The 16,537-nt window shown below is 33.4% G+C and overlaps 2 protein-coding genes and 1 pseudogene across 2 annotated transcripts; all 3 read right to left on the bottom strand.

Annotated features, from left to right (window-relative positions):
• Positions 1-5,840: 5,840 nt before the first annotated feature.
• Positions 5,841-7,017, bottom strand: LOC142643816 (dirigent protein 22-like). The gene is made up of 2 exons (XM_075818529.1): positions 6,823-7,017; positions 5,841-6,391 (listed from the first exon to the last, which is right to left on the bottom strand). The coding sequence occupies exons 1-2, from the start codon at positions 7,005-7,007 to the stop codon at positions 6,004-6,006; spliced, it is 573 nt and encodes a 190-aa protein (XP_075674644.1). The 5' UTR covers positions 7,008-7,017; the 3' UTR covers positions 5,841-6,003.
• A 4,842-nt stretch (positions 7,018-11,859) lies between these two features.
• Positions 11,860-12,440, bottom strand: LOC142642466 (dirigent protein 22-like; annotated as a pseudogene).
• Positions 12,441-15,605: 3,165 nt separating this feature from the next.
• On the bottom strand, positions 15,606-16,438 carry LOC142643815 (dirigent protein 23-like). Its single transcript, XM_075818528.1, has one exon. It carries the CDS (start codon positions 16,366-16,368, stop codon positions 15,802-15,804), a length of 567 nt encoding a protein of 188 aa, XP_075674643.1. The 5' UTR covers positions 16,369-16,438; the 3' UTR covers positions 15,606-15,801.
• Between the last annotated feature and the right edge of the window lie 99 nt (positions 16,439-16,537).

Here is a 16,537-nt window from a genome sequence, read left to right as displayed (position 1 = left end):
AATATTGTGAAGAACTTTGTCAGCTTTGTAGATCAAATTTGGCCGGCTGTTGGTATCAAGGCCACATAATTATAAGCTTTTTGCTCAAATTCTTAAAGCAAAATATTGGATGATTGCGAATTGGCTAAAAGAAGAATTAGCATCTTGGATATAGAAGGGGTGTGACGCAGGACAACCATACTAGGCTCCATCCATAAGGCCATAGGTTGGGCCGTCTTCTTTTTGTTCTTCCTCCCATACATGTGTATAATTGGAGGCTTGTACCTCGTATCCGCACGAGGCTGAAGAAGAGTAAAGATGCTAAGGATTATGCTATTTGGTGGGGCATGCGACTATAATATATGTGTGGAATGACCCTTGGATTACTTTGATTTGGGTTTTAAACCAAGGCCTGATAAGGTAGCTTGGCAACTAGTGATGGTAGCAATTTTAATTGATCTAGCTATAGGGTCATGGGATGTGTCCAAATTAGATGGTTTGATAATGACTATTGATCTTGTATTGCAGTGGCTGCAGAAGAATTGTCATTGCTAGATGAAAAGACAATATTTGACGCGGTTGAAACTCAGGGCATGCAAGTAAATTGGGAAATTATGCAACTTAGCGAAGAGATCGATTCTTTAATTCAAGTACAGTATTTATGAGAATTATTGATCAATAAGTTTAGGATCATAATTTTTTCACAATAGTTGGCATGATTTGTTGTAATATTTGTATTACAAAGGTAGTGTCAAAGGTGGACTAGTTCAAGATGAAAGTAATGTTTCTCCAAGCATAAAAACAACATCAACAGTTTTTAAAACTAAAAATGAAAACGTTAAAAAAATTGTGCCCCTAATACTACTCTTACGAATATGTTGGATATTGACAACCGAGGCATCTGACTTGTGGGACTCGAGAAGTTATATAATTAGACAAAAAAAATGCTTCATAGATAAAACTTTCCAACTTTTTACAACATAATTTTCATAAGAATGGTTTTAGTATATTACATTGCATGGATCCCCACTCTTGGGATTATCTGTTTGGTAGGAGATGGTATCTCAAGCTTCATAAACTAGGAGTCATAGGTAAGTGTATCCTATAGCTAGGTTAGCTCCATCGAGTCGGTGTGTCTTCAAGATGTGCAAACTGCAATAAAATCAGGAGGAACCTTAGTGAGCATATAATATGCCACCTAGAACACCAGTAGAGCCAAGAACACCATGTTCAGATATTATACCAAGTGATTTAGATACAAGTTGTATGTGATTTTGAAGCCGATAATTAATCTATCAGTGTAAAGGACTCAATTTGGTACCAGAGCTAGGTTGTTCTCTGTCACTCTGACAAGGCATGATAGCATAAGTAAGAAAAAAATCAAGAAAACCAATGAGAAGACTAAAGGGAATCTTTATAGATAAAAAATCCTCTCAAACCTAACTATAAATTACGAAATTATTAAGAAAATGTAAAAACAACAACAAAAGATATAGTTGTAACATGTTGAAATATCTCACCCAGGTTTACCACATTGCAACCTGCCTCAACGCTAGTCCAATCAATTAACTCTGATAACTTTAGCAATATAAAAACCTATGGAATGACTCCAAACAAAAGATGCTTATAACCTAATGAAAATCAGCTTCAGTTATGTTGTAATGCAGATTCTCAATATACAGCCTTCTGGCCCCTCCTGAATAGGTGCCTATAAGCCCACCTGATGCACTAGCGACTGCTAGTAGTAGACTGGAATAGGATATTTTATTTTATTTTATTTTATTTTTTATTTTCTGCTTCTGATGGCTTTACCATAACTGGTTGACCAAGAAGGGGAAAGACCAGTTAGTGATATTGCCAAAGGACTGACATTGCATCGTAGAATTCAATATAACTGCCAACAGAAACTAGTTTAGACTCAAAAGGAATCAATAGTATAATCATAAGAAAAATACATATAAATTACATCATAAATTGACCTTGATTTTCATTAGAGCTATTCTACACTCCGTATACAATTACCACAAGAAACCATGAAGCTCATGCAGATGATGGGGGCCAAAAAAAAAAAAACATCAATTGCAAATTACACAGGGAAACTATCTTTGGAAAATTCAACTTTGTGGATTGCTTTGGGTGAGCCGTGAGGAGATTGAGTCTCTTAATAAAAACATGTTGAAGAATCAACTTAGTGGTGAATTTGAGATGAAAGATTTTAGTGTAGCTCAGAAGATTTTGGGAATGGAGATTCACAAGATCTGGCAAGTTATTTTTTTATCATAAATGAATTATGTTGAGAAGGTACTTGAGGACTTCAGAATGCAGCGGTCTAAACTAGTGAGTACTCCATTAGTGACACATTTTAATAACTTCCAAAAACTTTGTCAGCATAGTTTGAGGAAGAAAAGGAGCACGTCTCATGTTCCTTATTCTAGTGTAGTTGGTAGCATGATGTATGCTATGGTTTGCACTCATTCAAATATTTCACTTGCGGTTAGTGTGGTTAATGAATACATGATTAATCTTGGTAAAGAACATTGGCAAGCTGTGAAATGGATTCTTCAATATTTGAGAGGTACTACAGACGTTGGCTTGGTATATGGGAAGGTTTCTACAAATAGTAGTATTGTTAGATTTGTGGATGATCAACCCTGCGGATATGTTGACCAAGTCGATTCCTTTGCATAAGTTCAAGCACTCCTTAGACTTTATTGGTGTTTGTAGTTTATGGTAGCCTTTAGGGGCTCAAGTAGAGGCACTGGAGGAGTTTCATTTGCGGGGTTTGACCAAATTCAAGCCAAATGGAGATTTGTTGAGCTGGTGGCTTTTAATTTGGTCACTTTAGTAGTCAGTGTCTTATCAATACGAGTCGTAGACATACACAATGCACGGGAATAAATAATTATTTTATATTATAATATATTATATAATTTTTTCTCTAAATTTTTTTGTAAATAATTTGTTTTTCCTAAAAATTAAACAGTTTCTATTGGTCTAATTAGGTCTACTTTGGTGCAATTTAGTCCACTCTTTCAATTTCAATTTCCTTCAGTCCATTTTAAACTAATTGCGCCTCAAGTTGTTTCTTTTTGTAGATTTCCTTTCTAAGTTTAGCTCAAAAATTCATTTTTTTTCTTCTTAATTTTTGGGTTGAAAAGTATGAAATTTTATTATATTTGGGATAACCTCTTTAGTTTTGACTTAAAAAACATAAAGAAAATAGACATTAGAAATTAGAAATATGAGCCCTAAAAATGTAATAAAAATGATAAATATTCAAAGGTCTTATTCGGTCCACATTGGTTCTATTCGGTCTATTCGGTCCTATTTAGTCCATTCTATCCACTATAGTTTTATTTGGTCCACGTTGGTTCATTCGGTCTTATTCATTCCACTTCAGTCCTATTTAGTTTATTTGGTCCACATTGGTTCTATTCTGTCCACTTCGATTCTATTCGGCGAACATCGGTCCTATTCTGTCCGTTCTGTCCACTTTGGTTCTAATTTGGTTCTATTCGGTCCACTTTGGTCCTAAATTGGTCTTATTCGGTCCATATTGGTCCTATTCGGACAATTCTTTCTACTCTGGTCTTATTTAGTCCATTTTGTCCACTTTGGTTCTATTCTATCAATTCAGTTCACTTTGGTCCTATTCAGGTCATTCAGTCCATTTCCGTTCTATTCAGTCGACTTTGGTCATATTCAGTCCATTTTGTCCATTTCGGTTCTATTAAGTCCATTCTGTCCACTTCGGTTTTATTGGGTCCATTTTATCCATCTCGGTCCTATTTAGTCGATATTAGTCCTATTCGATCCACTATTTCTGCTTATATCCTATTTAGTCCAATTTGGTCTGTTTGATCTATTCTATCCACTTTAGTCCTAAGTTGTCCATTCATTCTTATTCGGTCCGCTTTGCTCCTATTTGTTTCCATTCGGTCCACTTCAACCATATTCGGTCCATTCGATCCTCTTGTATCCATTCGGTCCACTTTGTTCCATTTGCTATATATGTAAATTATTACTCATTAACAATTAATTTTGCTACCATTTATTACCAATGGGACTCCTGTAAATTGAATTGTAACGAGTGTTCTAAATCCATGACCTTTATATGTAAAACTAATTACTCAAACTTTAGGACCCCTTGCTAAATGTAAATATTCTTATGAATATTACATATTTAAAAAATTCCAACTGTATTAATCACAACCAAACGCGTATTTCATATCCAAAATTATTTTCAAATCTCACTAAAGCCATCAAATACAAGAATAATGAGATTCACAACAACTGAAAATTAATCTTCCTTTTTTAGTTGTTATTTAATTTGGTTCAAATGTTAGAAATTCTATTTAGTAATAGAATTCAACCATTTGATAATATCTATTATACATTTTAGGATGAGTCTAAATTTGGTAAGGATGGGGTGTAAAACCCATGTTTTACATCATCCAATAAGAGATTGTCATATTAATATTTTATTTAAAATTCAATACATCCTACCACACCTGATAACATCTCAATAAATTCCAAATTTGGTTGGATTTATATATGGGTATTAGAATTGATTAGGTTTGGTTGTGCTTATTGTGAGAGATCGCAAAAGTGCCTCTAAAAAAAAAAAAGAGATTTTTGTAGTGCTTTTTAGCGCACCTCTCTTTTTTGGTAAGTGTTGTGGAGTCACCACTTTTTTTTTTTTTTTAATACAAAAAATAAGAAAAACTAAATATAAAGAGAATACATGACTGAATTGTTTCCTTTTATTGATTGAATAAAAAAAATATATACATATTTGAAAAATTGAAAATTACATGGCTTTGGGTCCTAGTTACAAACTACCAAATAATTACATGGCATTTTGTTCTAGTTACAATCTATCCAAAATAAAACAAAGATAAGACTAGGTCTACTTATCCAAAAGAACTAAATTTGGAGGCTAGATTACAGAATGAGAAGGTATTAAACACCCATTTCACTCAAACAGAGTTTGGTCTCCTAGACTCTTGTGACCAATGTACCCCTTTTATGTATGCTATGAATGATATATTGTACATGTGAAATAAACTAAATCATACAAATTTATTTATGGATGCATCCTCTTCTTTGTTAAAAAAATTCAGATTTGTTGCTGTGAGTAAAAAAAAATTCATTTGGGTTTATAAAAAAGATTAGATCTGTTTTTGTTGTGTAAAAAAAGTTGGTTTTTGGAGAGAAAATTCAGATCTGGGTTTATTAAATAAAGCAAAGTCTTTTGGTTTTAAATAATATCAGATCTGTTTTTGTCAACTTAAAAAATGGTTTTGGTATATAAAAGATCAAATCTATTTTTTTAAGAACTAAAAAAATGATATTTTTTTTATGACAAAAAAAATCTGATTTGTTTTTATATGTAAAAAAATATGATAAAGATTGCTTGAGAAGAGGATTCTATTCATGAAATAAATTTATGCTACATAAATTAAATAAAACAAACACAACCATTCATGATCTTTTCTTTATTTCAAAATCTGCTATGTTGAAAAAAATCCAATTGGTTCATTGGTAGCTGGTTTTGTTGAAGTGGTCAATCACTGCTTTTACAACAAAATGATAAAAAATATCAATTCTACTTTTGCATTTAGAAAGAGTGGTGTGCAAGAGCATCTTACTTTTATAGCAAAATGGTGCAAGTATCAGTCATGTAATGGTTTGTCCTCAAAAACTGGCCACAAAAACCATTCTTTTGAGGATTAGGATTGATTGATTTACCATAAATTTAAAGTCTTAAAGGCCTAAGCTCCTTTAGTTTTAAACCTATTCTTTTCAAAATCTCTATCAATAAATGTATCTCACTAACAGTTTTCAAAAACACAAAATATCCAAATAATGCTATATTCACGACAAGTACAACACATTCAACAATGCAAAACATAAAAAGATTCCAACAAAATAACAGATTCCCAATAAAGAAAACGAATTTGGTAGAGATGAACAAGCACCATGTGACCCTTTGACAGAGAACATAGACTCTATTATTATAGCTCAATAATGCATAGCCACAACATGGTACTCGACAATAGCATCCCCAGAGGTAAGATTGAAAAAATGTGTCTTTGCTTGCACAAATCCACGTGCCAATCGGAAAGCGCCAGTCCCACCTATAATTGGCATCTCACGGATTGAATGAAACACTGCATTCCTGCCCAAAATAGTGAGACTGCTACCATTGAATTTCCCAGTTGTGAAAAAAACGTTCATGGCCAAAAGTAGGCCCAATTGTTGTTGGTCAGCTAACCCATATAGTCCTTGAGCTCGACCCACAAGCTTGGAGGTGGATTTAGGTCCTTCTGTTAATGGGTCATCAAAAATGTTGAGTCGTCCAAACGAGGTGGGTGATTTCTTAGTCATTGATGCTTCAGCTACTTCCACTCAGTGGCGGAGCCACACACAAGGGTGGGGGGGCCAAGGCCCCCCCCCCCCAATTTAAAAAAATTAATTTATAGTATGTATATTATTTACATTTTAAAAAATATAGCATGTAAAAATTGAAGTTGACCCTCCCAAATTTTGAGTGATTTCAATGATACTCTTAAAAGAAAGATAAATTATATTAAAATCATATAATTTAATAGGTTTAATAAATTAAACTATGGAGAAAATGATAAATTTTTTTACATGTCTAATAGAAGAAATATATGACTTTTATATACTCATTAAAATTTAGAAGAAAATAAAGTCTCTTAGTAAATTAATTTATATATATGTGTGTGTGTGTTTATAGAGGTTTGTCTTAACTAATATATTAACATCACAACTTGGCCCCCCCAAACCAAAATTTCTGGCTCCGCCCCTGCTTCCACTGCACTTGGGTTTTTGCCTGATAGTGTGTCATGAAAGTAAAAATGGAGCCTAGAGACTTTCTCTTCGCCATGATGAAGCTTTTGGATCCATCTATCAACTTCTTTGGGCTCATCATTGGTGCTTTGCACCAATTGCATGGCCATGCCTAGAGAGAAAAGCAATAGGACTAGAGCTAGCTTTGTCATTTTCTCTTTCACTCACACAGCAAAAGGGTAGAGGATAGGTAGGCTTTTTATAGTGGAAAGAATCAGAATCATTTTCACCCTTTTAACTTTGGTTTTGTCAAAGATATAAAGTGGCTGTGACTTGTGCAATCATGTGGACCATGCCTCATTATGGAGATGTGCTTGCATTAGTATCAGCCGAAAAGAATACTGATTGAGACGTGCAAGACTGTGGAAGCAAAATATTTGGTATCAGAAAAATAATGCTAAAAGCACAATATTTTTTTATATGATGTGTTGTGATTTTTTTTGGATGTGACTAATTGTGGCTGGAATGATTTAGGGCTCGTTTGTTTTTTCATCTTAAACTCATATTTTTATATTTTAAATAATATTATACACATTTTTATATATCTTTTCACTTACACGTATTTCAAAAAATTACAAAAAACTACAAAAATTTCATTTCAAACTACTCTACCAAACACTTCCTTAATTTTTGAAGTTGTGATCTATAATTAATGGTGTCACGTTTCATTCTTAATCTTGGAATCAATTCAAATTACAACATTTCTTTTTTGTGTTCCCAAACATTAAATACTATTTTTTAATATTTTCATCACAGGGTTTGACCAAAAGGTCACTATTTTTATTTTCCACCTACCTTAGCCGGACAAACTTTTGGCTAATGGGTTTAATTCTTAGCTTTTTAAAATATGCAAAAGGGGTAAGATTTAAGCCAATGTCAAGAGCAATTAGGCATCTTAATGCAATAATGCTTTGATCTACCTGTCTACCATCAATAATTTTTTTGAGGAAAATGTGTGTGGCTAGGCTAATTGTTCTATCATCAAGAAACAACTCAAACAGAAAACAATAAGTTTACCAAGTTACCAACTTGCGAGAACAAAGTCACAAGCACAACAGCTTAATAATTTTAACAGTCATCTATATTGATTGTATTTTATGCATGAGAACGTACATTACTTAGTGACCAAGAACATTTGGTCCATTGTTGAAAGATGAGTCTCTATAAAAGGAATAAGTTATTTCAATAACAGTTTATCATGTTATAATGAAAAAAATTATGTATCAAACATGACTGTTAAGAGATAGAACTCTCTGTATTAGTCAAGTTTCTCTTTAATGGAATTTCTTTCTTCAATTTAAAAAAAAAAAAAAAAAACCATGACTATTTTTAAAAAGTTTCACAATCGCAATTTTTTTTTTTTAAAGAGTTAAAACGGCAATTTTATTGATATAAGAATATCTGATAGCACCGGAGGCATTGTGAATGTGAGGCCTTCTTCAATACACTGAAATGATCCAATGACTCCTGGGTAGACACATATATATTATGGGTCCGAGCTTGGAGCTCTAACGACATTTTGGAAAATATTCCTTGTTCCTTCGATATATAATTCTTTTTGGGTTAAAACTAGATAAAAATGTTACTATTTTAAGCTAGATAAAATGTTATTAATTTTAATGGAAACATCTATTATTCAATTTCCGGTTGTAACTATCAAATTATTCAAAAACCCACACCCAAAAAAAAAAAAAATGCTCAACATTGACGCACCTCTAACTCTAATTGCTGTATTGATGCTAACGTTTTTGAAAGTTAGCAACAAAATGTATTGAAAGAAAGTAGTGGTGACTTTAATAATTTTTTGGCGTAAATGCACTTTTAGTTCTTATATTTTGGCCCGATTTTTATTTTGGTCTCTACATTTTAATTTTACAATTTTTAGTCTCTAAACCAATTAACGCGTTCCATTTTGATCCTTTCCGTCAGATAACCGATGGAAATTGTTGAGCTGGCTGCCCGAAGAATTAAAAAATTATAAAAAATGCCACGTCACCATGACACATTAGCATCTATTTTTTTCTTAAAAAATTGTCAATTTTAATTAAATAATAAAAATAAAAATAGAATTAAAAACTAAAATTCACATTAATTAAGATTGTTCTTCAAATTATTCTTCATTTTACAACTTGTTCTTCATATTCTTCCCAAATCAAACCCAGCAACCAAGAACTCAAACCCAGCTCAAGAACACAAACACAGCAACCCAAGAACTCAAACCCAGCTCAAGAACACAAACCCAGCAACCCAAGAACTCAAACCCAGATCACTAGGACATAAATGAAAACAAGAAGAAAAAACCCAACCCACCATTGCAACCCAACCACCACCACCACCTCTGAAATTCCATTTAAACATCAAATCAAACCCCAAAACCCAAACTGAAATTCAAAAACCAAACCCAACCAAATCCGAACCCATAGAACAATCACAGCCAAATACCCATCACCTGCAACCAACAATAGCAACGGAAATGGAAACCCACAATAGAAACCCCACATCCACCAACACCAACAACAACCCACCAATACCAACACCAACACCAACCCACAACACACACCACAACCCCATGACTACCCACGCCCATGGTGAGCAAAACCACCCACCCATGGCTACCCACGACCCCACAGTGTGCAAAACCACCCACCTATGGCTACCCCCGCCCCCACGAACCCACGCCTACCCACAACCCCAACGACCCCACACCGATCTGAAGCCCACCCACCCAAAGCCGATCTTGAGAAGAGAGAAGCTTCACCGAGGAAGAGAGAAGCTTCACCGAGAAGCTTCACGAACCCACGCCTACCCACAGCCACCCATAACCCCAACGACCCCAGTCGGCTCACAACCCACCCACCTCAACCTAACCTCAAACCCAGCCACCCCGAACTCAACCCCAGCCACCTCGATCTCAACCCACCCACCCCAGACCCGATCTTAACCCACCCCACCCCGATCTCAACCCATCCACCCCAAACCCGATCTTAACCCCCCAAACAGCTCAAGGATCACAAATCCCACCCCGGAAAACATCAGAAAATTCAACAAAACCCATCTCTTCTCAAATCCAAACCCATCATTAGAGAGATCCACAAACAGAAAACCACCACCACTAATTCCAAAGAAAGAAAACCCACACAGAAAATACCAAATTTAAACCTTGCAACCATACCTACCCCAAGCCAAACCTCAAATACAGTAGCGGGAAACTCAGATTAACCGTTGATTGGTGGGTGTAGGTCTCGATGGTGATGTTTCGGTGGTTATAGTGGTGATTTGAGAGAGAAGAGAGGTTTGAGATATGAGTGAGAAGAGAGAAGAGAGGTTTAAGTCCGAAAGGAGATAAGAGAAGGGAGAGTTAAAAATTAAGTAACGTCTAGAGAGAGTAAAGATACTTTTTAATCTTAATTTTAGTTATTTTTTTGTTTTATTTTTTATTTAATTAAAATTGACATTTTAAAAAAAAAAATAGATGCTGATGTGTCATGGTGACGTGGCATTTTTTAATTTCTCCGACAGCCAGCTCAGCAATTTCCGTTGGTTGACTAACGGAAAGGACCAAAATAGAACGTGTTAATTGGTTTAGGGACTAAAAGTGGTAAAATTAAAATGTATGTACCAAAATAGAAATTGGGCCAAAATGTAGGGACTAAATGTCCATTTACGCCTAATTTTTTTTAGGGCGGATACCAAGAAATTTAATTATACAAAATTTAATAAAGAGACAACTTGAATATATCAATATCACAAAAAAATCACACAAATACATGAAATATTACAATTTTTTTTTCTGTACTAACAAAGTGAAAGAAAAAAAAATAGACTAATAAGAAATAAAGTGGAAATTGAAAATTGAAATTGCTAAAATGAGAACAATAAAGTGACCACAATATTTTCATAACAAATCTTATGTAATAAGCTATTATTGGTAGGTAAAACATGTCAATGTTGAGCCCAAATTAGAATTAGTAATAGCTTACTACGTAATATTAGTTATTGTGAAAATATTATGGATGCAGCATTACTCTTATTTTTGTTGAACTCAAATTCTTATGATTCTCAATTTAGGGTATTTAACATTTTTATTAGGGTAGTCAAAATAGGTTAATTTAATGTATATTTTTTTGTAAGTATATATATACATTTTTTTAAAGTCAGGATGGTCACAGAATAGATTAGTTTAAACTAATTATTTACATAATCTTTTTTTGCTAAGTATAAAAAAAAATTTGGCAAGTGAGGGTGGTCCCAGGACCACCCTCACATACAAGTGGAGCCGCCATGAAAGAAAGAAAGAAAAAAATGGGTAAAAAATAATTATCAACAGAAAATTCTCAACGCTCAATCTTATACATTAAGTGCATGAGTGAACACCAAAATCAAAATAGGAAAAAGGAAGAAGGATAAAACTGTGTGATCTTCAGAGACCATTAACTTGTCTACTGAAATAGTGTTAAAATAATATATAATAAAATGATTAAATTAATCATTTTTTAACAATTTTAAATTTATAGAACATTTGATAATTTATTATATGGTACCTTTGATTTCGGTTTACTAATGCATATAAATGACAAAACTCAAGAAGTGCAAATCTCTTGATTTGCACTTCTTGAGAAAAAATATATATTTTGTTTCCAATATTCATTACTTCTCACTCATAATATGTTCAAAGCTATGCATCGGATGAGAAAACATTGTATCAAAAGTGCCTGAAGGGCTTGCAGTAATTGGAAGAGTTGGATGACATTGAGTTTACAAAGTCCGTTAATGTTTTTAGGGATGATAGAAATGCAAATTATGCAATCTGGTTGAGGTCTCTTTGGCTAGCAAAGTTATCTTATATAGATGCAACTGCATTTTTATTTTTTGGGGGCCATAACTGCAGATTCTTTAATGCCTCCAACAAATTAACAAAGTCCAACAAAGTAGACGAATTTGTTATTGAAATGAACAAGCGCTATGTGACCCTTTGAAAGAGAGTATGGACTCCATTATTATAGCTCAATAATGAATAGCCACAACATGGTACTAGATCATAGCATCCCCAGAGGTAAAATTGAGAACAGGTGTCTTTGCTGTCACAAATCCACGTGCCAATCGGAAAGCACCGGTCCCACCTACAATTGGCATCTCACGGATTGGGTGAAACACTGCATTCCTGCCCAAAATAGTGAGGCTGCTACCATTAAATTTCCCAGTTGTGAAAACAAAGTTCATGGCCATAAGTAGGTCTAGTTGACTAGTTCTTGTTGGCCAGCTGACCCATATAGACCTTAAGCTCGACCCTCAAGCTCGGAGGTGGGTTCAGGTCCTTCTGTTAATGGGTTATCAAAAATGTTGACTAGTCCAAACGAGGTGGGTGATTTATTAGTCGTTGATGCTTCAGCTACTGCCACTGCACTTGGGTTTTTGCCTGAGTGTGTGTCTTGATAGTAAAAATTGAGCCTAGAGACTTTCAACTTGGCCTGATTGAGCTTTTGGATCCATTCATCAAGTTCTTTGGTCTCTCCATTGGTGCAAAGCACCAATTGCATGGCCATGCCTAGAGAGAAAAGCAATAGGACTAGAGCTATCTTTGCCATTCTCTCTTTCACTCTCATAACAAAAGGCTAGAGGATAGGTAGGCTTTTTATAGTGAAAGAATCAGATTTATTTTTTCCATGGGTATATCAGTCCGTGTATAATAGAAAAAATATGTAGAATTTGCGTAGTTTTGCCTAAAAATGATCCATATTAATTCTTGTATAATTGTGTAAATTTATACTGACACTATTTATTTTATATTTAGTTGTTTATTCTTTTTTTTAAATTTATTTTAATGTATCTCGATGATGAAGGAAGATATAACAGTAAATAGTGGTTGTTGTGTGTGAAGAAAGAGAAACAATTTCAAAAATTAAAAAAAAATTGATATTTTAATGAAATATAGTATAAAATAGATAATCCGAAATATGAGGAGTTTTGAAAAGAGAGTATATAAAATAGAAAAAATAGGCCTTTATACTAAAATAAACAAGTTTTTTTTGTATGAGTTGATGTGAATGCTACCTTTTGTTTTGTCCACGCTATAGCATGTGTTGTGACTTGTGAAGTGTGAACCATGCCTCATTATGAAGATGTGCTTGCGTTAATATCTGCCAAAAAGAATATGGATTGAGAGACGTTCAAGATTAAGGAAGCAAAATAATTGGTATCAGAAAAATAATGTTAAGCACAAAATAATTTTTATATAACATTGTGATTTTTTCTTTTCCGAATGTAACTGATTGTGGCTGGAATGATATAATTTTTGAAGTTGTGATCTATAATTAATGGTTTTAAAAATAAAATCCTACTTGCTGATTATTTCATTCTTAGATCTTGGAATAAAAAATTAAAAAAAAAATGTGGGGAGCAAGAAGGATTCTATGGAAAAACCTTTAGTGAATACTAGCTTCATCACACGTGCTTCGCGCTTGCGATGAAACTTTTTTTTTAGTGGTCGTAGCAAAAAAAAAAAAAAATCTATGTTTTTTTAATTTTATATATATAATTTTTATTTTGAAAATCTAATTTATAAGTGTATATATAAATTTGAAAATCAACTAGAGAGTGGTCCTATTTTTTAAGCAATGTTTTAGTGGAAGTTAGGGTTGTATTTTTACTGAATTGTCCTTTAGTTTTGTCTCTACTTAATAATAGGGATGTATGGTTATTTTAGAACAAAAATCCGGTCCAAATATGGGAAGCCCTTAAATAGTAGCATATATATATAAGTTTTGAAATTTTGATAATTGATTTTTAGTTGAAGTAGAATTTAACTTTTTGAAACTTAGATGATAAAGTTTTAGTTAAATTAAATTAAAATTAAATCTTTTCCCTTTATTCGAGATTTTATCCCTTAATCTAAGGAAATATATCCTAACAATTAATAAAAATTAATTTAATAATTAATGAAAGTAGTTGTTTATTAGGAAAAAAATGTGAGAGAGAGAGAGAGAGAGAGAGAGAGAGAGAGAGTATCATGTAAATTTATCAACTCCTATGAATCTATACAATATATAAATCCTTCCAATACAAATACATATGCATAAGTTGTAGCTCGAAAAAAAAAAAAAAATGAAAACAAAACAAAAAACAAAAAAATGTGGGCTGCAATAGAGATTCTATGGAAAGACTATTGGTAAATATATTAAATTTTGAGATTTTGAAAATAGATTTTTAGTTGGAGTAGAATTTAAATTTCTGAATCTTAGATACATGTTGCATGTTTTGTTAAAACATTTATTCTTACTTTGGAGTATCATGTTTTGTGCAAGCAAAGGCACATTATCTCAATCTTGCGTCAGGGGATGCTATTTTGGAGTATCATGTTGTGGCTATACATTGTTGAGCTATAATAATGGAGTCTATATTCTCTTTCAAAGGGTCACATAGTGCTTGTTAATCTGGGTTCATAGATGGCATCTACAATGGTAGCTCTATTAGCCTTCTTGGCAAGAACTCGGCAACGCATCTAGTTTGAGAGATGCCAATCGTCGGTGGAATTGGGTTTTTCCGGCTAGCGCGTGGCTATGCCATTGCTCAGATGCTTCGTTTGATCTCACCAGTACCGGTGATGATATAGTTGGCTACAATGTTACAGTGGTTCACTAGGGCTAGATTTTTTTTTTCAGAGTCTTGTTAATAGCCCCCTTTCTTATTTATTGTCTTCCTGTCATGATCCCTTGAATTATTGTGGTTAACTTTGGTTGGTTGGGTCAATAATCTTTGAATGTGTCACTAATTCACATCATTTAAACAATTAGATGAGGAGTATTATACAAACAAGTAATTGATATTGTTACAAGATTTATTTGGTTAACAATTAATGGGAGATATACGATATATTTGATTTTATCCCTTATTGTTATTTTAGCACTTGAAATTGCGGAGGAAACTAAAGTTTAAAAAATCATGATAAACTTTATCGTGAACTTGGGTGAGAAAATGAAGTGTTGTTCATATGCCTACTAGAAAGAAGTACGAAAAATGGTAGTAATTTCACATTGTTTAGAAACATTTTAGTTTTGTTAATTGGAGTTCAGAATCACACACTATATGTGCTTAAGACTTGAATTACATGACTGATAATTCCACATTAGGTACTTGAATGTGATTTTGTAACATTTGAAATTGTGCTATATGATTTTCACTGTGGTTATAAATCAATTTCAAAGCATCTACGCTTAAATTAGTTTTTGCTATTAAACTCATAAATCAAAAAATGACAAAACCTTTTTCATGGAGTACAGAAGACAAAGTTCTCTTTAATATTCATTGTCTTTCACGTTTCTCTCAAATTACATTTTTAAAATTTTTTTTTTTAATTAAGTGTAAAATGATTTTTTATTACGAAGAGTTTGAAACATGCTTAGACAACTTCGTTTTAAGTTGGAATACTTGTTCATTTTATACTATTTGAAAGTGTGTGTGTGTTATATATATATATATATATATATATATATATATATATATATATATATATATATAAAATTAAATCTCATTTTCAATTTTCTATAGCTATAAAAATTGCATTTTTTTTTTGGGTCAAGGACTCATTAATTAAGCTCATAGATTACAAAATAAGAGTTAGTACATTCCTATGATAATAGCATGCATTGAGGGACAATATATATACTTGATGCATCATAAGTTATATAAAAAATAATGGAGTTACTTAATTATAGGGAAATTAAAGGGAAATCAATATCATTCAACTCATATAAAAAAACATAAAATTAAACCAATTCATATCAATATAGATCTAGGGAGTTGCTTAAATAATATTGTGACCTAGAATTAGTTTACCAACTAGAATCAAACACATAAAATTAAACCATAAAACACAGCACATATAAGGGATCATTAGAGGAAGACAAAATAAGAAAGGGGGCTATTAACAAGACTGAACAAAATCTAGCCTTAGTGAACCACTGTAACATTGTAGCCAACTATAGCATCGCCGGTGGTGAAATCAATCCAATGTGTCTGAGCAATGGCATAGCCACGCGCTAGCCGGAAAAGCCCGGTTCCACCGACGATTGGCATCTCTCGAACCAGATGCATAGCCGAGTTCTTGCCAAGAAGGCTAATAGAGCTACCATTGTAGATGCCATCTATGAACCCAAAGTTCATGGCCATTATCAGTCCCATCTCTTGCTGTCCTGCAGACCCATATAGTCCTTGAGCCCGGCCCAGGAGCTTTGAATTTGGATCAGGTGTCTCAGTCAATGGATCATCTGCCATCATGATAACACCAAATAGTGTTGGAGATTTCTCAGTTTCAGTAGCTTCAGCCACCCTAACTGCACTTGGGTTCTTCCCACTGAGTGTGTCATGGAAGTAGAATTGGAGGTTGGTCACTGTCTCCTTTTTCCTTTGGAACTTAAGCCTTGTTGCCCATTTCTCTTCCTTGAAGCTTTGAGCCAATGTGATGCTTGCCACTAGGGAGAATAGCAATACTATTAGTACAAAACTAAGTTTTGCCATTTCTCTCTTCCTCAATTTGACTAGCAAAGTTTTGTGAAATAGATTAAAGGTTAGGGGAACCTTTATAGGGGGACATGTGGGATTTGGCTCTGCGAAGTCTTATATAGAGCATGTGAAAGCATCAGAGGTCGTTTAACTACAATAGGAAGAAATAAATTTTTGCCACCCC

Source organism: Castanea sativa, chromosome 7 (assembly GCF_040712315.1).
Source record: "Castanea sativa cultivar Marrone di Chiusa Pesio chromosome 7, ASM4071231v1".
NCBI lineage: Eukaryota > Viridiplantae > Streptophyta > Magnoliopsida > Fagales > Fagaceae > Castanea > Castanea sativa.
This window is presented reverse-complemented; position numbering and strand designations above follow the sequence as displayed.

Excerpts from the sequence above, each read along its gene's own strand:
- LOC142643816 (XM_075818529.1), bottom strand. The coding sequence starts at position 7,007 with ATGACAAAGCTAGCTCTAGTCCTATTGCTTTTCTCTCTAGGCATGGCC. Across the intron at positions 6,392-6,822 it reads TCAGGCAAAAACCCAAGTGC|AGTGGAAGTAGCTGAAGCAT; the intron begins AGTGGAAGCAGG and ends GCTCCGCCACTG.
- LOC142643815 (XM_075818528.1), bottom strand. The coding sequence starts at position 16,368 with ATGGCAAAACTTAGTTTTGTACTAATAGTATTGCTATTCTCCCTAGTG.